The sequence below is a fragment of the Gymnogyps californianus genome, chromosome 7 (genome assembly GCF_018139145.2).
Source record: "Gymnogyps californianus isolate 813 chromosome 7, ASM1813914v2, whole genome shotgun sequence".
NCBI lineage: Eukaryota > Metazoa > Chordata > Aves > Accipitriformes > Cathartidae > Gymnogyps > Gymnogyps californianus.
The window spans coordinates 30973151-30994992 of record NC_059477.1 but is presented as its reverse complement, the minus strand read 5'-3'; the positions used below and the strand labels follow the sequence as shown (position 1 = coordinate 30994992).

Genomic DNA, 21842 nt, shown 5'->3' with positions numbered 1-21842 from the left:
CAGGCTCCAGTCACAAAACAAAGAACACCACAATTAACACTAATTGGTACCTTCCTTGGTACCTTGTTTTGGCCAGGGAGAATGAACCGTCCCTGCCACCCTGGAGGCAGTCGCTCCAGGTCAGAGGAAGAGGCCCGTGGGGATGTCGCGTGGCTCACAGGACCTTCATGCCAACCGGAAATCTTGAATCGAACCCAGTTCACGCTGCATGAGGGCTACCTGCTTTGTATGGGACGTTTCTCCCTGGGTGGCCACATTTCTGCAAGGAGTGAATGCAGGCAGACGTGCCCATGTGCACACGATGAGCCTTGAAGCCATTTGCTCACTTCCCTTTAATCAAAACCTTCTGCTCTCACATTTTCTTTTCTGTTTGGTGACCGAAGCGAAGCTTCATGTGCCTTCACGTGGGATTTAAGTGGGTCAGCGGGCTGCTTTGTTTGTGGCAGCTCTCACGTGGAAAAAGCCCGCTGCAAAACGCTGCGGCTTGGCAGGAAAGTGCCAATTAAAGATAGCAGTGCAGGAGCATATTGTCTGAGCTGAAAGTGCTCGAATCTGGGGCCGTGACAACTGTCATGTGCAAAGGAAAAAACGAGGAATTATTAAATTTAATGTTGATCTGAAGTAGCTAGTGCTTTCCCTGTTTCAAGTGTGTGTTCTCACACAGTATGGACAAGGAGTTCGTTCCCTGTTTCACAGGTAAGGTAAGTGAGGGGTAGAGGAGGTGAGTCACACAGGGAGCCTGTGCCAGAGCGGGATCAACAGCACTCAGAAGCTGGGTACTTGGGCTTCACCCCGTGTTGGCCCATGTTGTTTATCTTTGGGCCAGCAGCAATCCAGCCTTCTCCTTAGCACTGCACAAGTCTGTTGAGGTGATGTGTGCGGGAGATGTAAGTGCCAGGAGACGGCAAAGGGAGAGATGCAGTGCTACATCAAGTCACGTGAAGTTGTTCTCCCCCTTAGCCATGCAAGTAGTCAAGTTGGGATAGCACATAAAGGACATGTGGCTTTCTAAGTCTGCATGGCAGTGTGCTCAACTCTAGGGAAGCAACCCAGGGACAGCCAGGCTTTGAAGCTGTTACTTCTGCTGTCATGGGCAGCTACATCATCATGCTGTCATTCATAAATGAATACATTTCTCCTTGGAGCACTCGGCCATCGGATTCCTGAGCAGACGTTGTGCAAAAGGGCCCTGAAGGAAAGAGGAAGAGCAGGTCGCTCTGGTATAGTCAGTGTTTCTACAGAAATAGAGCCTCTCTCTCTCCCAATCCATCCCTCTGCTTCCCACTAGTTCTGTTTTATTGATGTGTTTTTGTTTGAAACAGCAGTGTTGGTAAATGAAAGCTAGAACATCCATACGTTCCTTTATTTTAAAAAAGCTTTCTGGCTTTACTTTGCCCTTCCTTACAGCTTTCTGTGCCCTCACTGTAGATGACGATAAGCTGATCTCCTGTTTCTGATCTCCTGTTTCATCTTGCAAATGGACTGTGCTTTATTTTGCACGTGTATAGGCACACACCTCCTACTCATGACAAGCCAGACCTTTCTCAACGAGCAGGGAACAGTGTACTTTGCAGGTGGACTGATTAGAGAGATAACGTGCTGCTTCACTGGGAACAGTATCCTCTCAGGAGACAGATGTTCCTGCGTTTCTGCTGCACTGGTCCTGCCTGTGCTGGAGATCCACGTGTGAGATACGTAAGTAAACGCAGATCTTTCAGAAATGAGAGCATAGTAAGAAGTACCTTTATTTAGGTACTTTATTTATAAGGGTAATGCGAAATGCCTGCTGTTAAACGACTGGTAGTGAAGTCCTTGTCAAGCACTCGTGTGTGATGGTAGCAGCTCCTCCCGTTTCCTTCATTTAGAGAGTCCTTTCTGCACCCCAGGATGAATCCCTAAGGACTAGTTAGAAGTAGCGTGGTCGTTACCTAACAATAACTTTGGAGAAGCTGAGGTATCCCTGCAGATTAGATTCCATCTGGAAACTTAGATCTGGTTGCCCTTGGGGTATCCCGACATGCCTTCGGGTTTGTGGTGGGTTTCCATTGTGAACTGTCACAGGCAATGGACGCACCGGTCTGTCGTAGACGCTGCTAGATGTCCCTGTGAAAGCTGATGGACTGCGCAATGATGTGAGACTCTAAAAGAAAGTTAAAAAATAAAAAATCCATGAAAGGACAGTGTTCTATTAGAGAAAGCAGGATGAAGTGTGCAATATAGTGATAATAGTGCAATACTATATGCAGTAGCGATTAATTTTAAGAAACCTAAAGGGCAAGAATCAGAACAGTGCCTTCACTGCCTACTTTTAAAAAGTTTGAAGAAAACCCGCAGGTTACAATGTATTTTAGACTGCTGTTCCTAATGAAAATGAGGCTTATGTGATCAGTCTGTCTGTCTGCGTCTATTCAGCTGTCAGGCTAGCCCCCTCCTTTTCTCCTTCCCAACATTGAGGCAGGAGGAAAGAATCTCAAGTTTCCTGAGGACTGGAGGAGAGAAATAATCATTGCCAGCCTCAGGGAAAGGCAGGAGGGAGCTCGGGCATGCTGTGGTTCCTTTGGCAGCAGCCTGCCAGTCGATCTGCACATGTATACAGCCTTGGACTAACCACACCTCGTGCTGCCTGTGTCTCCTTAGAGGGGAGTGTCACAGGACACACAAAGGAAGGTAGGGCTGCTGAGAGAGCAGGGCGGATTAGAGGGACAAAGAACACGGATCTGTAGGAAACCAGGCATCATTAGTGCTGCTTGCTCATGGAGCCATTTGGTTATCTTAAAAATATAGGCATAAACTGTTCTGAAAGTCTCTGCAGGGAGCCAAGGAAATGGTCATGTAATAACAGACACCCCCCCCCCCCCCAAACATTAGAGCTGATTAAATGACAGAGAAATGTATTTCTGTGCAGAGACTCTACATGTTTTATAATAAAAATGTGAAGAAGACACATAGAGAAAGACCGTGTCCACGGTCTATCTGTTAATTTCACAGTGAGGGAGCTTCTGGGTTTTGTGCAGTTGTCACCTGAAGTCTTGCAACAAAAGAGAAAATAAAAAATTTTATTTTCTGTGCAAGTTTTATCTAGGAGGGGGGGAAAAAGTACCTAAACCCCAAGCCAACTGCATCTCCCAGCATTTCTTTATGAAGCTTTAGACTGCCAAAGAGTGACCCTAAAATCATCAGAAGTAAGAATCTATGAAAAAAAGGGCAAACACCCAATTATATCAGAAGGCAGTATTGAGACATTTCCAAGGTAAATGCCTCTTTATTGTAACACTGAAGAGAATGAATTCACAGCAAATGTGTGATACACAATTATTGATTTCTTAGTAAAGCTAAATGAAATATTCCTTATCTAATTCAGCTAACTTAGAACTATTTGTTCAATTTTTATCTCATTTTCTTGCTCAAAATGGAATGTGATGGTATTTTAGGTAGCGGAGAGGGAACTATCTAGACTCTGAGAAAACTTTGCTTATAGTTCTAACAGATTCAGCTGAAGTGGAACGATCGGTGCTTTATTAATGTACTGATGATCCTACCCTGTCATCAGCTGCTGTTAGGAGACTGCAAAATGAGAGGAGGGTGAACGACTGGAGTCCTGGTTGCAGAACTGCCCAACTAGGGAGGGAGAGCACTCAGCGCAGGGGCTGTCCCTCCTCTGAGCGCACACGGATGGTAACGTGGGGACTGGAAGGCCACAGTAGGTGAAGCAGAGCTGTTGTGTCTCTACCGTGGGTAGTACTTAGCCAGTTAGGGCTCTCAGGAGATTAGCTACTGCCTGGGGGGTGAGAACCACAGTAATTTCTAAAGCTGGTTTGTAATCACCTGCTTTCAGTTTACACAGAGCTGGCATCCTTTTAAGCACTAATATCCCCAGCTTTCTCTTGACATCTGTGCAGCCTGTTCCACTTTTTATGTTCGACCTATGCTGATTTCTTCATGCAAAGCAGCAGTTAGAATTGCTCTGGAACCTGATGGTGGAAAAGAACAAATTAGCAAATTTAGTGTTATTTGGAGGGGGCTTGCCAATTCCTGTGCCAAACCTGTGAGCCACAAAGAAGGGCATTATTCTTTCAAGAAGTTATGACTGAAAAGGAACCATTTCTTCCACATACAGTTCTTCCAAATGAACTGTTGTGATGGCTCAGACTACTTACTTGTTGGAAACTGCAATGTTACACCACCTTATGGGGGTCAGCTGCTTTCTGCAGCGCAGAGGATGAGGACAGCTGGGGGTGCTTGAGGTGAAATGAAGGTTCCCTACAACCAACATGAGAGAAGCAGTCATAAGCCTAGGGAAGATGGTCAAACATGTCTTGGTAAAGAGCCTATGCACAGGGAGTTTGTTTCCTGTTTTCACCTCGGTCATATAGTAGGAGGGCTGCAACTCATTCCGTTTAGGAGAAAGAATTAGTTGCTTTTAAATGCAGCTTTTTAACTAAGGCTGCACAAAACAGTTTCCCTCAATAGGAGGGGCTGTGCACTGACACGCAGCTTCAGGCTTCTTCCCACGCGGCAGCTTGGCCCCCAAGCTCTCCTTGCCCAGTACCAGGAATTCCTCTCAAAACATTTAGGCTTCTCACGAGTTGGGCCCACCTGCCAGGAGCACTGTACTCCCGGAAGCCCTTCTGTGGAGGCAAATCAATCGGGACTCGGTTTTGAGCCTCCCCTTGCCCCCGCTATGCCTGGAAAAACGTTTGTCTGCCTTCTCACAGCAAACCGCCCGGCGGCCCTGTCAGCCCCAACGACTCCCGCCGCGCGGGCGGCGTCGCCATGGCGACCGAGCCCGCCCGTAACGGCCGCGGCGGGGCGGTGCCGCCCTTGCGCATGCGCACCGCGCACACTGACCTCACCGCCGCCGTGCTGGGGGGCTTACACCACCTACCATAGAGAACCGCAGGAGGCGTGTTTTCTCTAGCCTTCGCCTCACACTCTATGGTCGGGGGGGGGGGGGGTGTATGCGCACCCCTGCGCGCATGCGTCCTGCTGGCCCGGGAGCTTTCTAGAGGCGCGGGGCGGTGACGCGCCGGCGCGCAGGGGGTGCGGGTGGCGCATGCGCGCTGGCTCCCATTCTTCCCGTGGCAGCGGGGCGGGCGCAGCCATGCAGCGCAGCGGGCGCCGCCGCCGGCACTGAGCGCCGTCCGGCCCCCGCCCCGCCGCCGCCTCCCGCGCCGTGCCCGGCAGGTAACGCCTGCGCCGGCACCGCGCCGGGCGGGGAGGGCCGCCGCGCCGGGGGGTGGGGGGGCGTTGGTTGGGGGGGGGGGGGGGGGGGAAGCGCGGCCGGGGGCTTTGTGTGGTGCCGCCGCTGGGTGACGGCGGGGAGCAGCGCGGCCGTGAGGGGGGCGGGGCGGGGTGGGCGGCACCGGGCGGGAGCGCGGCCCCGGGTCGCCCAGCGGTGTGGTTTGTTGGAGAGGAGTGGGAGGGCGGTCCGGCGGCGTAACGGCCGCAGCGGGAGCCGGGGGGTGCGGGGGCTGCCGGGGCCTAACGGCTGGCGCGGAGGCGCCCCTCGGCCTCCCCCGTCCCTGGGGGCCGCTGGGCGCGGGCAGCCCGCTGGGGCTGCGGGGGTCAGCGAGCGGCGGGGGCGGCCGGCCTCGGCTCCCCTCGGGTGCAGCAGCGGTGCGGGCTTCTCTGCGGGCACGGCTTGGGGCCGTGCCGCCCGGTGAGAGCGGGGCCGCCGAGCACCGCCCGTGCGGGAGCAGCAGCAGCAGCAGCGCGGGGCCAGCCCTGCGGCGGGAGAGGCGGCGGTGCTCGGGCCGTCGCAGGGCAGGGGCCCCTTGCGAGGGTCTCTAGTACTAGCGAACTAGTACGAACGCTTGCTTAGTGTAGGGAGATGAAGTGCAGCCGTGTTGCGTTCACTCAGCAGTGCAGGATTATGATAATGTCTTGAGGCTGCTGTATTTTTAAAACCATCTTGTGACTTGGGTGGATCCAGCTCGTGCGTTTGGCCCTTTTGTGCATGTGTTGTGCTTTACTTCGTTTATTTCTATCAAAATTTTTAATGCAAGTTGGATGAGGACTGGAAGTTTGTGCCTGTACAAAGAAGTGGATTGATCATTAGACAAGTCCTGCAAAAATACTTCAGAGAGATGCTGAGTCTGAGTAAATAAAATGTAGTTATTTGTCAGTGTGTTTATACAGGCCTGTGTGGGCTACACTTAAGGTATTTTCAATGTATGTGTCTTCAGATGTCTGTGAGGAAGGGAAAAGCTGCCCCCTTCCCTGCCCCCTTCCCTACCCCCCTGCACAGCTTCTTGAGAAAGAGGTGGGAAACTGAGGCAGGGTGACAAGCTCAAGGTTGTATGGTAAGCCTGTGCTGGAGTAGAGCAGAGACTTCCCAGGTGTGAGGGTTGTTCTGACCAGTAGATCTCTGTCCCTTGCAGACTTATTTCATAAGTCAGTGTTTAGTAAAGGAGACAAGGGTTAAGCAAAGAAGCATGTGCCAAGCCGGTGTTGGTAGGGCAGAGATGTGGTCTCCACCCCAGTGCTTGTGCCAGCATCTCTGGCAAATACATTGGAGTCCATTTTGCTGCTGAGCAGTGCAGACTGTTTCTCTACATCTTTTGAGCAGATGCATCTCCATCACGTGCTCCTCTTGATGCCACCTGGGTGCTGTTGAAGACAAACCAAAGTATTGTTGCTTGATACCTGATGACACGAATCCACCATTCACATCAGTAGTTCTCAAATTAGATCTTGCAAAGGCATTAGAATTGCAAGTGTTTGCTTCTGTGTGGGATTCTGAACTGGATTTAAAAGGGGTTTGCAACTGGAGAGGGGGCTGCAGCTGGATATGTTTGAGAACTTCCAATGGTGGTGAGCTTTCGCTAAAGCAAAGGACTACACTAAGTGCAGCATGAAACCACAGTACTGTCGTATTCAGGATCTTCTTTACCGTGGCAGCGTAGCTCGCTGTGTGGAACAAGCCTTTGTGCTGCAGTCCTGGGCTTGGCAAGGTCCAGCTTTTGCTTGTTTCTCTGTTGAACTCTGTCAGTGGGACTGAAGCCTGGAAGTTGCGAGAGGGACAGAGTAATGACTAACTGTGTCACCATGGGTGGTTCTCTCTGTATTTCATAGTCACGCTTGTTTCATTTTTTAAAAAAAGTTGCTGCCAACATAAATGGATTTTTTTTTTCACACTGATGCCTGCAACATTCCTGTGAAGTCCTTGGAATTGATCAGACAGCTTCAAAAGTTTCTGTTTCAAGAAGAAAAATGCCATGAAGTTAAACACTTTGGCCTTGCTTCACTTGGCTGATAGCGTACAGTGCTAAAAGTGAGACAGCAGCATGTTTGTGAGATGGAAATGTTTCTCTAGTTCATGTGACGTTCCCTAGAGGGCAAATTGCAGAGAGCACCTACGATCAAATGAGCTAGTCCTGCAGTCATCTTTGAAGTTCTGGAGGAATCTTGAATCTGAGCTGCAACTTAAGTGTTACGAAAACCAGATATTTAAAGAGCAAAACTCAGACTGAAATTATTTATCTGTTTCTCCCATATGTTAGTCAATCCTTCCCTATCCATCAGGCAATTTGATCAGGGCTGGTGGTTGTTAGAGGATGAGAGCTGACAGCAAGTCTGGCCGCTTCTGTAATGATTTACAACATGAGGAGCTAGATCTTGCCCTCAACAACCTTTGTATTAGGGGCAGGTCATGCTGTGTTAGAAGAAGTGTGAAAGAGGCTGGATATGAAATGTTCAGATGGATAAAGTAATGACCTCCCCTGCCTGTACCTCCCCATTTCAACATACATGCAGATTTTTGTGAGAGTAATGTGGCTTTGAAGCTTGTGGACTGCCATTATGGGTACCCTTCTGGCCTCAGATGACTTTGGATCAGGCTCATGTGTCACCCTGAGTCTCTCATTATCTCCAGCCTTGCCTAGGCTAGGGCTGGAAATCTTGTTGGCGTGCCTCTGGACCGGGCTTGCTGCTGTTAACGCCTCCTCGGCTGGCAGTTGTAATTGAAGCTTCCTCCTGCATTCTGACAGTGCCAGTGCACCTTCGAACAGCGCTTGCCAGTGCATTAAAAAAAAATGCTGGCAAGTATATAAAGGTCTCTCAACTGTTATTGAATAAAATGTTTATGAATAAAGTAGACTGTTTTTGTCTATTAATTTCTTCAGACTGTGACTTCAGTAAATTGTAAGCAGTCTGACTATGTGGAAAGGGGTTTGCTTCTTTCCGTGATGAAGGGTTGATGTTTGTGGCAGTCTTGTGTGGAACAGCCTTAGCTTTACCCTGCTGTTTAATGGCGTACACTTCATGTTGCTCTTTGCTCAGTTTCTTCATTTTCATCAACCTATACAGCGTTGAAGTTTGTATTGTCTGTTTCTTTAGAGCTCACTCGGTGTTTTGGATATTGTCAATTGGACCAACCTGTTATCAGTCCTCAGAACTGTCTGAAAGCCTGATGTGAGCTAGTTAAGAGCTTTGCGCAGCAGGATACTGAAGAGCTAAACATACACAAGTTCCTTGGCATTCTGTGCTGCACTAGTGTCTGGCTCTGTCATAAACATGAGAGATCACTTCTCCCTTTGGCAGCACTAGCACTCTTGCACAAAAAACCCCAAAACCCAAACAAACTGGATGGAGTTGTAACTGTTCAGGTTATAGGAGGCCAACAAATGGATTTTGTGGTCTGAGAGGCTGCAGGTGCTCTCCAAGAGGTTTGATCTCAATTCATGGTTAGTGTTTGAGTTCATCTGTTTTCCTGTTCTGTCACTTAATCAAATCCCTCCATGTCTGGCACCGCAAGGAGGGAGTTGTCCATTCTGCATCTAGAAACGGTATGCCAAGTGAGAGCAGCAAAATTAATTGTTAGAAAAGCATCATCGTTAGTTTATTGGGAGTGGGCAAATTTAAAAAACTAATTTGTTTCCCCCACCAGCAAAATAATAGGCTAAACAGCCTAACCAGGCCAGTCCCTGGTGCAGTGTTTCTGTGTTTCAGGTTTAAGCTGGGGCCCTCTCTTTGCACTTTGCTTTAGGTGTAGGTGCTTTAGATTCCAAGATATTTCAGAAAGCCAAATTGAACCAACAGTGATTTGCTGGGGCAAAGATTGATCAAAATGGAGTCAGATTCTGACCTGTGTTTCAAAGTGATGCTGAGCAGAAGGGAGGAATTGCAGGTATGTCTCTCTGCCTGTTACATTGCAGGTGGTTTCTTAGCCCAGCGGTTTCTTAACTGCTACTAGAGTTCAGCCCAATTCATGGCATTGTCAAAACCCCTTTCTGCTCCTCATTGTCCTGTGCTCCTTCCACCCACTGTTTTATAAATCTTAAGCGTAGTGGTGGCTTTCTGCAGTCCCTTGCTGCCTGTGTTGGGGGATTTCTTCAGCCATCCACTTATGTGTGGTTGCAAATGCCAGGCTGAATAGAATCTGCTTATGCCTGAGCATAGAGGGTAACCCTCCTTCCCCTCCCTGGAGCTGAACTGGTCCTGGGTGCCGGTTTCTGCTGGCCCCTGTCAGCAGTTGCAATCTAGCTGCTGCTGAGAGTTCTCCTGTCCTTAGCTAACAGGTTCCATGAGGGCTGGCAGCCCTGGAAAACAGGGGTAGGCAAAGAGCCCTATTTTGTCATGCGGACAAGTTTGTATTTAGAGTCACAGGGGAAGAGATGGGCATCAGCTGGGAAGCCTGAAGAGAGACCAAGAAAAACTTTTTCCAAAACTGTTGACTTACAAACTGCTGCTGTTGCATCCCACAGCCAGTCTGTTATAGGCTCCTATCTGAGTTCTTGTCTTGTTCGGTTTTGGGTGTCTGATTGGTTTTCATATCAGCAGCATCTTGGCATGACTTCTTGTCACAAGTATGCATGTAAGTCATTGTCTTAGAATTGGAGGTGCTTTTGTCTGTGGCTGTAGTATCTGCTTACCTGCCTGAGGTTCTTCTGTGAGGGAGCTTATTTGAGGTGTAGACTGCATGGAGTGGTTTTTTTTTTTCTCCTTCTTTACTCCTACATCGCACACATTAAGATTGTCTAAAATACACAAATATGTTTTGAGAAAATGATGTGGGGTGCAGAGGGAAGAAATCTTACTGAAAGGTACTTAGTTGGACACTCAGTGTCCCTTGAGGGCTTTTACCCAAGGTATGATCTTGTGTATTATTTTTCCATTCCAACCTGTCATTTTACTACTAGCACTTGTCTCTCAAGTACTTCCTTCCAGGGTAGTTCTGGCTTGGACTTGTACACAAAAAACTTACCTACTACTTCTGTGTCACTAGCCAGTTATACATCAGTAGGGATAACAAGGTCCTGGAGGATTTGTCTATGGAATTTATATCAAACCCACTGATCTCTTTAAAACTAGATTATCCTGATCTTGTACCAGCATGTGGTGGTATGGGTTCTTTCTTTCCCCAAGGTGTTATCTTGCCCTCAGTTCCCACTGCCACTGGAGACTTGCTTTGCAGTGGCTCTGGGAAAAGCCCTGAATTTCTACCCTATTCCTGCCTGTACAATAGGAGGTTCTTGGTATTCTCCCACCTTTTTCTTCAACTGATGTACAGTAAAAGGTACTTTCCATCTTCAGGACCAGCTAAATTAGTGATCTTAGCCTAAGGGACTTCATCTATTGCAATATCAATAGAGATTACAAGATTCAGATGTGTGCTGTGAAGCCGCTCATCCTGCTAGCAGTCTGGCAAGTAATGGGCCACCCTGCTCTAATTCTCAGTAGTAATCTACTTCCAAAGTTTGCGAAGCATTTTACCCACATGAGGTTACAGGTGAAAGTCTCTTCCTTTTCTTCCTGTTTTCCCAGATGATCCAGTATTGCTGCTGGATTGTGGAGGAGAGGGTTAGGATGTGACTCTGGAAAATTTTGTCCTGCGCTCATAGTTGCAATAGGAAGGGGGCTGGATGCCACCTCTCTTCTTCTGGGATGCATCATCACAGCCCATCGGGGGACCTTGTGCACCCTTGGCTCTGACACCTTGCAGAGGTGGAAGTCATAGAGAGCCAGTGCTGTATGGTTTGTTGGCCAGGGTCCCACAGGTGTCAGAGCTGGAGTCTGTAGGCTCTAAGGTAAGGTTAGATCTCTAGAATGAGGGAGAGAAAGGGTATTTTTGTACACACGAGCCTACAACTGAGGTACTATTCACGAAGTATCATGAGGATAGCTTTTTGTTTTTGGTGTGTCCGTGTCCCCCCGCTGTGGTCCAGTAGGCCCCTAATAAGTTGCTTGTAGTGTGATACCTTGGAACCAGGAACTGAGATGCCTACAAGAGGGAATCACACAGAGCAGCTCCTAAAATTATAGGATTTTGATCTGCATCTCAGCGCTCCAACTGTTAAAAAGGAAGGGGACCTTGAAAGCTTATTCTAGACTTGTCCTTGGTCTCAGACAAAGTTAAAACCAAACTAATTTCAGAGAGGGGTTGTATTAGGAAAACAAAGGGTGTTAAAGCTCATCTAATTTTCTACCCTACTCTTGAAGGGTTACTCCCACTCTGCAAAGTGGTTCCATTAGTGTAGGGTATTGGGGTCATGTTGAGGTGACCTGTAAGTTGTCTTGATTTGCTGCAGCTTCATTACTGTGGAGATTTTTTTGAAGATTGATGCCTTGCTGAAATCAGTGGCTCTGTATGAGGTGTTCAGTTACCGAGGCAGCAATGCAAACCTTTAGCGGAGGCATAAGAATTCCTGTTATCTGAAGCTTATCTCTCATCTTACCCAGGGTAGGGTAATGCAACTTTCACAGCTAGCATCTGTCCTAGAAGGATTGTGTGGGGGCCAAAAGGCCTTAGTTAGCTTAAGCCCTGGAAATCTTTCAGCCATCTTCATTCTGGAAATCTGCCTCAGTTTTTCTCATGGCAGTGAAGTTGTGTGCTGGTGTAGGTTGGTTACTGTCTGTACTTTAAACATGAACCCCTTAATAGACTCCAAGCAAATTTGAAGAACAGCTAGTATTTAGCAGAGTCCAAGCAAGCCTTCGGCCAGACGTGGTTCTTCTGAACTGCCCGTAACAGTAGGGAGTTTTACAAAGGCTTCCTTAGTGTGGCCGGTGCTGTGGGAGGAGGAAGAAACCTCTGATGAAGACCTAATCACACTTCCAGCAAGGAAGCTGCATCCACATGGGTGGTGCTTTGCTTATCAGTAAGGCTGTACTGGCGAGTACTAGAGGTGTGGTGGCTACTCTGTCTGAAGACAGTTAAACTTAGTGTACAGGGGGTGTGGAAGGAGTCTCTGCATGAAGTGCAGTCAGAGACACTTAGTACATTGAGATAAGCACGAGGCTGTCCCATCAGTTAATTAGAAAAGCATGAGTTGTCAGGCTGGAAATCTAAGATACCATCTTTGGATTAGGGGGAGGCTCAGCTACAAGGCAACACTAATTACTGATTTAAAACAATCACAGTGATTGTGCAATATTCCCGGGCACTGAAGAAACATTATTGCCTACTTATGGAGACAGGTGAACAAAAGGGAGAGCCCATCTGTCGGTTGCTGGGTGGGTGTCTCCTGCAAACTGCCCTTGACTCCAGAAAAAAGTTACTTTCTTTCTTCAAGTAGGACACTTGATGTTTCACTTGCTACCTCATTCTCTCAGAGGGTTTGAACAACTAAGAATACTTTGAGCTTGGAGACTGTCAGTACAGCTGCTTTGTCCACTGCTACTTGCACATCGAGGGAAGAGTAGGTTTGAGTGCTTAGTGAGTGTCATACTTTGTAAAGGCCTGATACCAAGGCACGTTTATCCTTATATATGTATAAGATAAGGTGATATATGTGGTATCTCTGGGCAGGGGATAGCTGTACTGGTTGAAGCAAAAATAGAGGAGAACAAGTGGACAGAGGGCTGAGAGCTTCCACCCTTCGTGCAGGGCTGCAGTTTGACACTGCCTACTGATGAGATCTGTTTAGTCTTTGCAGTACATGATGTGATTTCTAGGTGCTGTTCTAATTGCTCTGAACTTCTTGCCCCAAGGGAGCTTGGCTGGCAAACCCAATAGTTAAGTATTTACACTGCCCACCTTCCACTAGCGGTGAGCTACTGCAGGTTTGATGCCTGGTGACTTTTATACTTGAAAAATTGCTGCATTTGGCTAGGGTGGAGATCTGAAGGAGGAGAGGAGTTCTTTGTTGTGGAAAATCAAGGTTCAAGGAAATGTCTGTCTAATGTACCTTGAACTAATTTGAAACTGGTTTTGTATGCAGTTGGGTCCTGAGACCTGTGAAGAAGGAGGCTTGTTGGTACAACTGTGTTGCTGTGTTATTTCTACAACTGCTGGGATACAGCTAACCAAGTACCAAAAAAAAAAAAAAAAAAAAGACACCAAAGAAGTGTTGTCATGTTTACAAGTTAAGCTTACTGGCTGGAAGTAGGTACAGAGATACCTCCAGGACAGTGACTAGAAAGGCCTGATTATTGAGTGGCACTGGTTCTTGCCTACAGATCGTGAGTGGCAGCAATATTTTGTTTCTCTGCAAGCTTGTGTCTTGAGTTAGCTGTGTTAGAGCAGTTGACTGGGGAGGTTGTGGACTGCACTTTTTTGTTGGCATATGAAGATGACGGTGAAACGTGAAAAAGATGATAACCTGATGACTGGAGCAGAAGAGAGTGGGGCATAATTTTTAAAGTTGAATAGCTATGTTGGAAGAGCTCCCAAGTATAGACAAGCCCCCAGGAGAATAGTATTGCATTCTTTACATGCTTCAGGTTTCCTTATTGCAAGAGGAAGAAGACTTAAAATTTCCTGTAAAGTTATCCTAAGATAAAGTCTTACTTGAGAACTGCAAATAATGCAGTTTCACTTAGTCTGGGGTCAGTGGAGTTCTCCTAAGCACTGAAAAAATTCATTGGCTTACGTACGCAGTTTAATGTTGCCAAGCATCTTAGGTAACAAGTATTTCCTTTTTAGTATTTGGATTGACTTATTCTACGTGCTGAGCCAGTTGCTTTGTTGTGAATTGTACCAGCTTTTAGGGTGTTATGGTGGTAGTATCTAGGCTGAGTAACTTTGGGCTGTTCAGTCTTTGTCAACTTTCTCCTTTAAATTCATCACTTTGAGCTCCAAGCTGGCATTAAACTTAAACCTCTCTAGTGGCTTTCTGCTGGATAGCTCTTGATGGAAAATTTGGGTGTTACTGGCAGAGGCTTTGACTAAGCACATAGTTTTGATGGCTTATTAGTGAAAGAGGGAACTTTATTTTTGCAGTGACAGAGTTGGGCTGGTGGGAAGAATAGTTTTTTTTCTTGGATTATCTTGTCTACATGTTGACATTATGTCAGACGTAACCTAGCTTGTCTCCCTGAGTGCAAACTGCAAGCCTAGTAGGAGGATTGGAGAAAACCCTTGATTTGGAGCCTATATTTGCAACCCTCCTCAAAACTTGGAGGAGCTCCAAACACAGGACCTGTGCCACTGAGTTGTTAGTTTTGACTTCTTTATGACTGTGCTTCTGTGGGAGGAGGTCGTACTCAAAATCCCAGTCCTAAATTGTTTGTATCTTGTAACATTGGCTACCTGAAAACTATGGCATTTAAATTCTGTAGGAACAGAAGTGGACCACTGGGGTTGAGACTGTGGCTTTGTGTTTTCCCAAGCTTGTTATGTGGGGAGCATCTGCCCAATTGATGTCAAACTTGATGGGATATAGCAGCCATATGCTTCATTGCCTCGCAGGTTCATTTTTTTTGTCAGCTTGGGTCTTGGTTTTCTCAGGTGGTATTTTTTCCACTTCCTCCTGTGAGGAAGAGGGGGAGTCAACACACTTCCGAACATGTGTGGAAAAGCTGCCTTTTTTTTTTTTTTTTTTTTAGTTAAAAAAAGTGCAATTTAAACACCTGTTGGCTGGTAGATACAAGCCAGCTTGAGCCTTTCCTCTTGGTTTACTATGACTGTTTTCCCCAGGATTCAAAGGTATTTCTGGCTTTTCTCCCCTGTATTCATTTGATGGTGTTGCCATAATGTATAGTGGATCTTCTCTAGACTACAGTCCTTCAAGATTATGGCACAAATCTGTTCTATAGCGCACCATAATTTTTATCCTATGCCTTCCTTCATGTGTTTAAAAAATGAGGAGCTCTGAGAGAAATTTGTTTATATTCGTTTGCTTAAAAGATTGTTTCTGTGCTTCTAGGCAGAGACTTACAAACTCTTAAATGAAAACCACATAGAAGAAAGACTTGAAACTTTGAATGTTCCTTTCTCATGGCAGTATGGCCAGCTAATGGTTTCTTGGATGTGTTGGGACTTGTCTGTGTGTGTAGTTAATAAAAAATGGCTATTCTGTGGTAGCTAACAGTCATTCACACCCTCCTGTAATCTGAATTTTCAAGTTTAAGCAAGTTCCACATTTCCATTTTAAAAGCAATTAGGGGACTTTCTTCATCGCGTTCTATCCAGTTTAACAGAAGAGTCCCCTTTTGAACATGTGGGCAGCTTCTGGAGTCCAGAAGCAAACCACACAGCTAACTTGAAACGTTTCAGCTAGAACATAGTAGCTGCTAAATACCACTTACTTGCCCCTTCTCCAGTAGCTCTCTGCTAGCGAGGTATCCAGTGAAATGCTGCCCTACTGTGTGAAAACCCTTCTGTTAGGTGCTTTGAGACCCCTGTGTGTAATACTGTCTTGCATAACCGGGGTGCCTGCAGCAAGGAGCAAGACCAGCCCATGCTAGAGGGTAGGGCAGGGGCCAATATTCAAAGGTACAGACAGGGAGACTCAGAGGAAAACGTCTGCTGCACTTTTACGATTGCTTGAAGTGGCCCTGGTTTTTTTGCCTGTGCTGCCGTGGGTAGTCGGAGCCACGTCGTCAACCATTTTGGTTGAGGATGGGAAAGCTCAGAGCACTGCTTTCTGAGTTGGTGCTAAACTGACACAAGTGAGAAACTGTAGCTTCAGCAGTAAGAAAAGGCATGGCTTTCCTCTAGTTTGGAACCAATGTCTCTTTTAGGAAGAAAAAAGGCATTGCTCTAAGAGTATTGATTGGGGTGTTGTTGACAATTTTAGAATTTGAAGTCAAATCACTCTTAAAGTGACTTGAGGCCAAATGGTGAGAGTTTGGTATGTTCTTTGGACAGTTCAGGTAGTGGTCACAAGCAGTAAGCTGTCGTGGCACTAACTTAAAACCCTAGGTGCTGTGTGTGCAGTTGCAGCTAATGCTTCCTTGCTGCTCTGGGGGATGAGGTTTTGCTGGTGAGGAGGGAGTTTAGTCTGCAGGCACAAACAATCCCTTCTGGCTGATGGTAGGATTTGCCAGGCAGTTGGCTGAGGTGAGTCTCTGGATGTACAGAACCAGTTTTGATCGCTGTCAGCCGGCGGGGATTTGAACTGGCTGCCTGGTACAGAGGTTGCTGCTCTCTGGTGACTCCTCCTGCCTGATGAATAAGCAGTGCAGCCAGTGCGGGCAGCTGGGACATGGCTGGCAACACTTGTAGGGTTAGGGAAGCTCAAGACCACAAGCCTCTGTGCTGCATCTAGATGCTGTGCTTGGTGTTGGTAAGATGTGACAGTTTGTAAGTCTGGCCAAGGAGGATGGCGGTGAGATAATGAACTGAAATAGTCTGCTGTGCAAGGTGTGCTTTCGTTTCCAGGCTAGGGTTCTTGTGTGCATCTCATCTGCTGTCAGATCCCCTTTGTTTTATTAAGACTTTAGTGAAGGCCTTATTTGCTCAAACAGAAGGTATTTAGATTTGCTGCCCCAGTGCTTCCAATTAGTGAACTTGTGCCTCCAGCTTCCTTCCAGTTGTTTATTGAACCAGGTGTCTGCTCCACAGCCTCTTCCCTTGCTCTGAGCTTGACCTGCTTTCCTCATGCTGGTGGAAAAAGTAGGGCAGATTTCTAGCTTTGGGTATTATTAGATGGGAAACAAAAAGACACTCTGGATTTTTATCACCCCCTCCTAAAAGAGCTAACCTGTGATGAGAGAGTGCTTCAGGAATCAGTATGGTGATGCTGGGAGCCCTGGTCTGTGGGAGGATGGAGGACAGGCCTGGGGTCTGTTCCCTGGCTGCCTGGAGGGATTTGTTTGGCTGAGATGGAGGGACAAAAAAAAAAAGCTGCAGCTGGGTCCCTAATGAAGTCCTTGGACAGGACAGTTTCTAGGGTTAAGGAACATAACCAAACCCCAGACATATAGCCTTTTTTTTTTTTTTTTTTTTTTTTACACATGAGCCAAAAGCTTACTTCAGAGATGATGCTGTGCCTCTGAGTGGCAGCAAAGTTTGGCCTGGCCTTTCTTGTGTATGGCCTTGGTTCTCGGGACACCATGGACACTGTTGGTTGAACTGCATTTAGACTGTGCCAGTGCTGTTTCCTGGACATGTGTAGTTGGGATGTAACAGAATTCAGCCTGGAAACAGCTTGAGCACCTAGTTTTTGAAAACTGCTCGTTTTACATTCTGGGAGCCCAGTGTTAGTGCTATATCTCGCCGACCAGCTGATGGCATTGATTGCTGAAGGCCAACAGTCAAAACAGGATCCAGACCTCTTCCTGCTTTCACTTCTTAAAGCAGATGTGTTTTCCTGGTGACCTGCTTAAGGATTTTGTCTCCACCTTTGTGGGTGGATGGTCATGGTGGTAGTTGAAATAATATTGATTACTAATCAGCTGTTACTTAAGCCCCAGATTTACTGTCTGTCAGTAAAACTTCTAGGGAACTGATGGGTAACTGCTGTTGTAAAGAATAACCAAAGGTTTTTGTCCTGACCTACCTTGTCTGATTCCTTAAAATAGAACAATGCCGCTCGTATCCAGCTTATCACAGCTTCGCAGCTGTATATGAATAACCTATTTTGTGACATGCTTTCGATCTTTTTTTGCTCCAGTCTTAATTTAACCTATAATACTGTTCTTTTTCATTTCTTTCAGAATGGACTGCTGAATTGGGAATTATTGCAGACTCAACAGTACAGCACTGCTCGTTGCTTTGTCTATTACTAGTTATTTAAATTGGACTTTTAATATCCTGCCAGCTGCTGTTCACACACACATGGTGCATTGTTGCCATTCTCAGAATTGCATCTTTGAAACCCAGACCCTCAGTAACCTTCATCGAACAAAGAGGCGACCTCCTGCGTACGTTTATAGAGGGATTTTTCGAACCTACTGCCCTCTAGCTTTCTTGCTGGTGCTGTATTTCTAAGACACTATGGAGCCCAGTATGGAGTACTGCTTAGCGCAGGTGCTGCAGAAGGATGTTGGAAAGAGACTTCAGGTTGGCCAGGAATTGATAGATTACTTCTCAGATAAACAGAAGTCAGCTGATCTTGAACATGATCAGACTATGCTGGATAAAATGGTTGATGGACTGGCCACTTCTTGGGTAAATTCCAGCAATTATAAGGTAAGACTTGTCAGATGGAATGTGATTACAGTCAGTTTCAATGTCAAGTGCTAATTGATGTAAGTGAAAGTTATATAGTAGACTTTCTAATATACTGTTCTGTAAGCTGATAATTGTGTTGAATCAACCATTCTTGTCCCATTTCTTGGTGTTTGATAGCCGATATGATATTGAGGACTCAAGGCAGTAAGAATTCAGTAAATGGGGTTTTAATAAATGGATTTACATTTGATTTTCATACTTTGTGATATCCTGGTTTCTTTGTGTACCTCGTTAGCTGGTGGCATGCTTTGATCATCCCAGTAGTTAGCAATGTTGATGATTTCCTGCCATATTAAAAAAGTTTATAAAACTGCGAAAAGCATGTATAAACAGCAGTATTTTTCACTGTCATTAAATCTTGCAAGACACTCTTTCCTGTTTTCTGTGGGCAACTGAAGTACAATTGATCTACTGCACTTACCTCAGGAAAGGTTGCGTGTGTGTATATATGTTCTGTTGAATTTGACAGTGTTGCAATGAGTTGGTAGGTCGTGGAACTTCACTGCTTTGTTATCCCTGTCATGTTGCTTCATCTCCATACAGGCCTTAGTGAGGAAGTCCTACCGCTCCCATGTGCTTCGGGAGTGGGGAGGGGTTCTCAGCTGTGGCTTGGTAAACTTCTGTCCTGGTCCCTTCATGAGGCACTCTGACAAGTCTAATAGGGTACTTAAGCTGTTGTATGGGATGTAATACGAGACTTTGTTCCTTTCTGATAAGTCCAGAAAAATCTGAGATTTAAAGTTCCTACAGAGCTGAGCCTGAAGATAATTAACTGAGAGTTGTACTGGAATTCTTTCCTGTAGAAGTGAAGGAGAGACTAGCCATATAGGTTGCAAATGCTCTGGAGCTCAACATGCTCAGATTAATTTGAACTGTTTTAACAGAAATTTTGGTTGAGAAGTGGTTGTGAGATTGCAGTGTATTGGTCAATGTGTTCTGCACAGCTGCATTTTTTTTCTCTTCATTTTTGTCAACAAGCAGCTGTGGTAGAAGCTGTTTGGCATGTAAGAACAAAAAAACCCCAACCAACCAACAAATCACCAAAGCCAATACAGTCTCAATAGAGGATCCATTCTGGCAGAGCACATGAAGAAATCTTAGTTTGCTGTCATGAACAAGCAGTGTACATATAATTTTCTGAGATCATTGCGTGTTCTTATTCCCCCTTTTTTTGCTAACTGGCTTTCTCTTACAGACTTCCATGAGTCTCAGTGGAAAGGTAACCCAAGCACAGTAAACTTGGAAATTGTTAAAAATGTGCTGTTTGCATGGATTTTATGAAGTAATGTGGATCACAGAGCTATGCAGTACTTTGCAATTCTAGCATCACACTTAGCTTGCAGAATTTCTTTTAGGATAACTTGTTCTCTCTCTCCTCCACCCCCCTTTCTCAGTCGTTAGTCTGTTGAACTGCACACTTACAATGTTCACTGTGGTATTCATTCTCCAGAAACAAACTGGTGGCACTTCTGTACTGCAGTGACTCTGTTCCAGAACTCATGCTGCTGAGCTGGCTGTTCATTAACGTGCATGTTCTATAGATAGCATTTGCTGTGTTTAATAAGTTCTGGTAAGCATAACAGAGACACGTTTTGGATGTCTGGAGGGTGTTTTCTCAGTGAATGAGCATAATAGAGGATGTGAAACCTTTGAGTGGGGCAGGCCGACTACCTGGAGGTTGGCGATGTAGTGAGGTCTGCTTCAGTATCCAGCGAAGGCTTAGTGCATCATCATATACCAATCTCTTCCTTTTGTTTTACTGACTGCATCTGCATTATTGTCACCTTTCTTCTTGACTGCTTGTGGGGTGAGGATTTGGAAGCTCAGCTCTGTCTGGTGTGAGAGAAAATAAGGTAGCTGGTGTCATCTGATCCAGTTCATGGATTAGTGTAACAACCTTGAGAGTGAAAGGCCAAGCATCACTGCCCTAGAATAGCCATCTGGAGAGCTAAACTGCAGTCGTTTGGTCAGGGTTGAAAAAGCCATTGTATTTGCAGTCTGTTTCTCTGCTCACCTCACTCCCTTCATTTGAAAAAATATCAGCTTAAAACAAAGATTGAGATCATCTGCATGATCTGAAATTTCCTAACACTTCAGTGGTAAAGTGTGTGCTCTCAGAATTAGACTGGGTTTGGATAACACCCATTATCTTGGGACAGCATCCAGTTGATTCATGGCTCCTGCCTGTCTAAGAACTCTTCTAACTAAACACTTGTGCTTATATGTTATCACTGAGGAAACATCAGCGAACCAGAGAAGTGACATTTCTGAGGCAATCCAGTTCAGTTTGGATTAAGAGGAGCATCAACTGATGATGAAATTACTATGCCTTTACAGGGAGGGCTCAAGCTGTCTCCCTTATTGGCATACAAGTCTGAGCTATGTAAGTCATGACCATCATTGACATTTTTAGGCTTTGGTGGTTTTTTGTACATTGTTTCTATTTTAACCTGACACTATTTTGCGAAGTCCTTGACCTCAGCACCGCGACTGGAGACAATGCAATCTTCTCTTTCAAGTGATGCAGCAAAAAAGCAGTGATGGAGGGGGAAGAGGTGCTTCTCTTTCCTTGGTGCTGTCCAAGTCTGTAAAAGCACCGTGTGTGAAACAGTGAGACCTAACACGCTTCTGATAGCACTCAGCACTCTGAAACTCTTCTAACAAATGGCCTTGTGACCTGTTCACTGATCCCTGCTTCGTAACAGGCAGCTGCCTTAGGTGCAGAAAGCACTTGGATAGTTCAGGATGCTTTTCAAGTCAAGGAAACATGAGGGTTGTTATATGAAGCAAGGCACTGAGGTCCAGTGCAAGGCCATTTGCGTACCTATGCCTGTCAGGATTGTGCTTGAACTGTACCCAACAGGCATTGCCTGGCCTGCATTTTCCCAGTGGTTCTTATAGGTAGGTGGAAGGCAGATGAATGGTACAGAGGGAAAAGATGAATTCTCTGAGAGCTCTTACTCTTCTCTGGAGCTCAGTTACTTAGAGCAGACAGCCTGTGTTTGCATGGGCACTAGGAGTTGTGGGGTATACTAGCGAGGCTGGGCTGGGGAGGGTATTGCAGGATGCTGCAGACCAAAGAGGGACCCTGCCTCTGTTCCGTTTCTTCACATGCTTTGTTTGGTCTGGGCTGTTTCGGATGGTGGTTCTGCTTGGCTCCATTTCTTCCCCTGCTAAGCAAAAAAAGAGGGAGTTATTTTGCAGAGCTTTGAGTCCCTGAACAATAACTAAGGCCTGCACTGAGCTGTCTGTCTTGAGACATGAAGCAAAACAATGCAGCAGTGTCAGGGGCTTCAGCATGTCCTCTCAGCTTCACAATCCTATAGCAAGGGGAGAGAGCTGAAATCGTCAGTAATTCCTTGGTGAACAATCTCACTTTGAGCTGCTTGTGGCAGTATTTAGTAATGCTGTTGTTAAGTATGCAGGGTCTCCTGACTCATCTGTGGCCGATGTGCCTTTCTCAGTACCCAGACTATGATGTGCCAATGATGTTTCATTTTTAGTT

At 46.2% G+C, this 21842-nt stretch overlaps 1 protein-coding gene across 9 annotated transcripts in view; it reads left to right on the top strand.

The window, feature by feature from the left end:
- Positions 1–17851: 17851 nt before the first annotated feature.
- The window catches only part of CLASP1 (cytoplasmic linker associated protein 1), a 173025-nt gene continuing 169034 nt past the window's right edge, over positions 17852–21842 (top strand). For all 9 annotated transcript variants that reach the window (XM_050899691.1, XM_050899689.1, XM_050899685.1 and 6 more), the window contains exon 1: positions 17852–18295. In XM_050899691.1, coding sequence (XP_050755648.1) covers positions 18101–18295 — 195 coding nt within the window. In that variant the 5' untranslated portion in view covers positions 17852–18100. The remainder of the gene's footprint in view (positions 18296–21842) is intronic.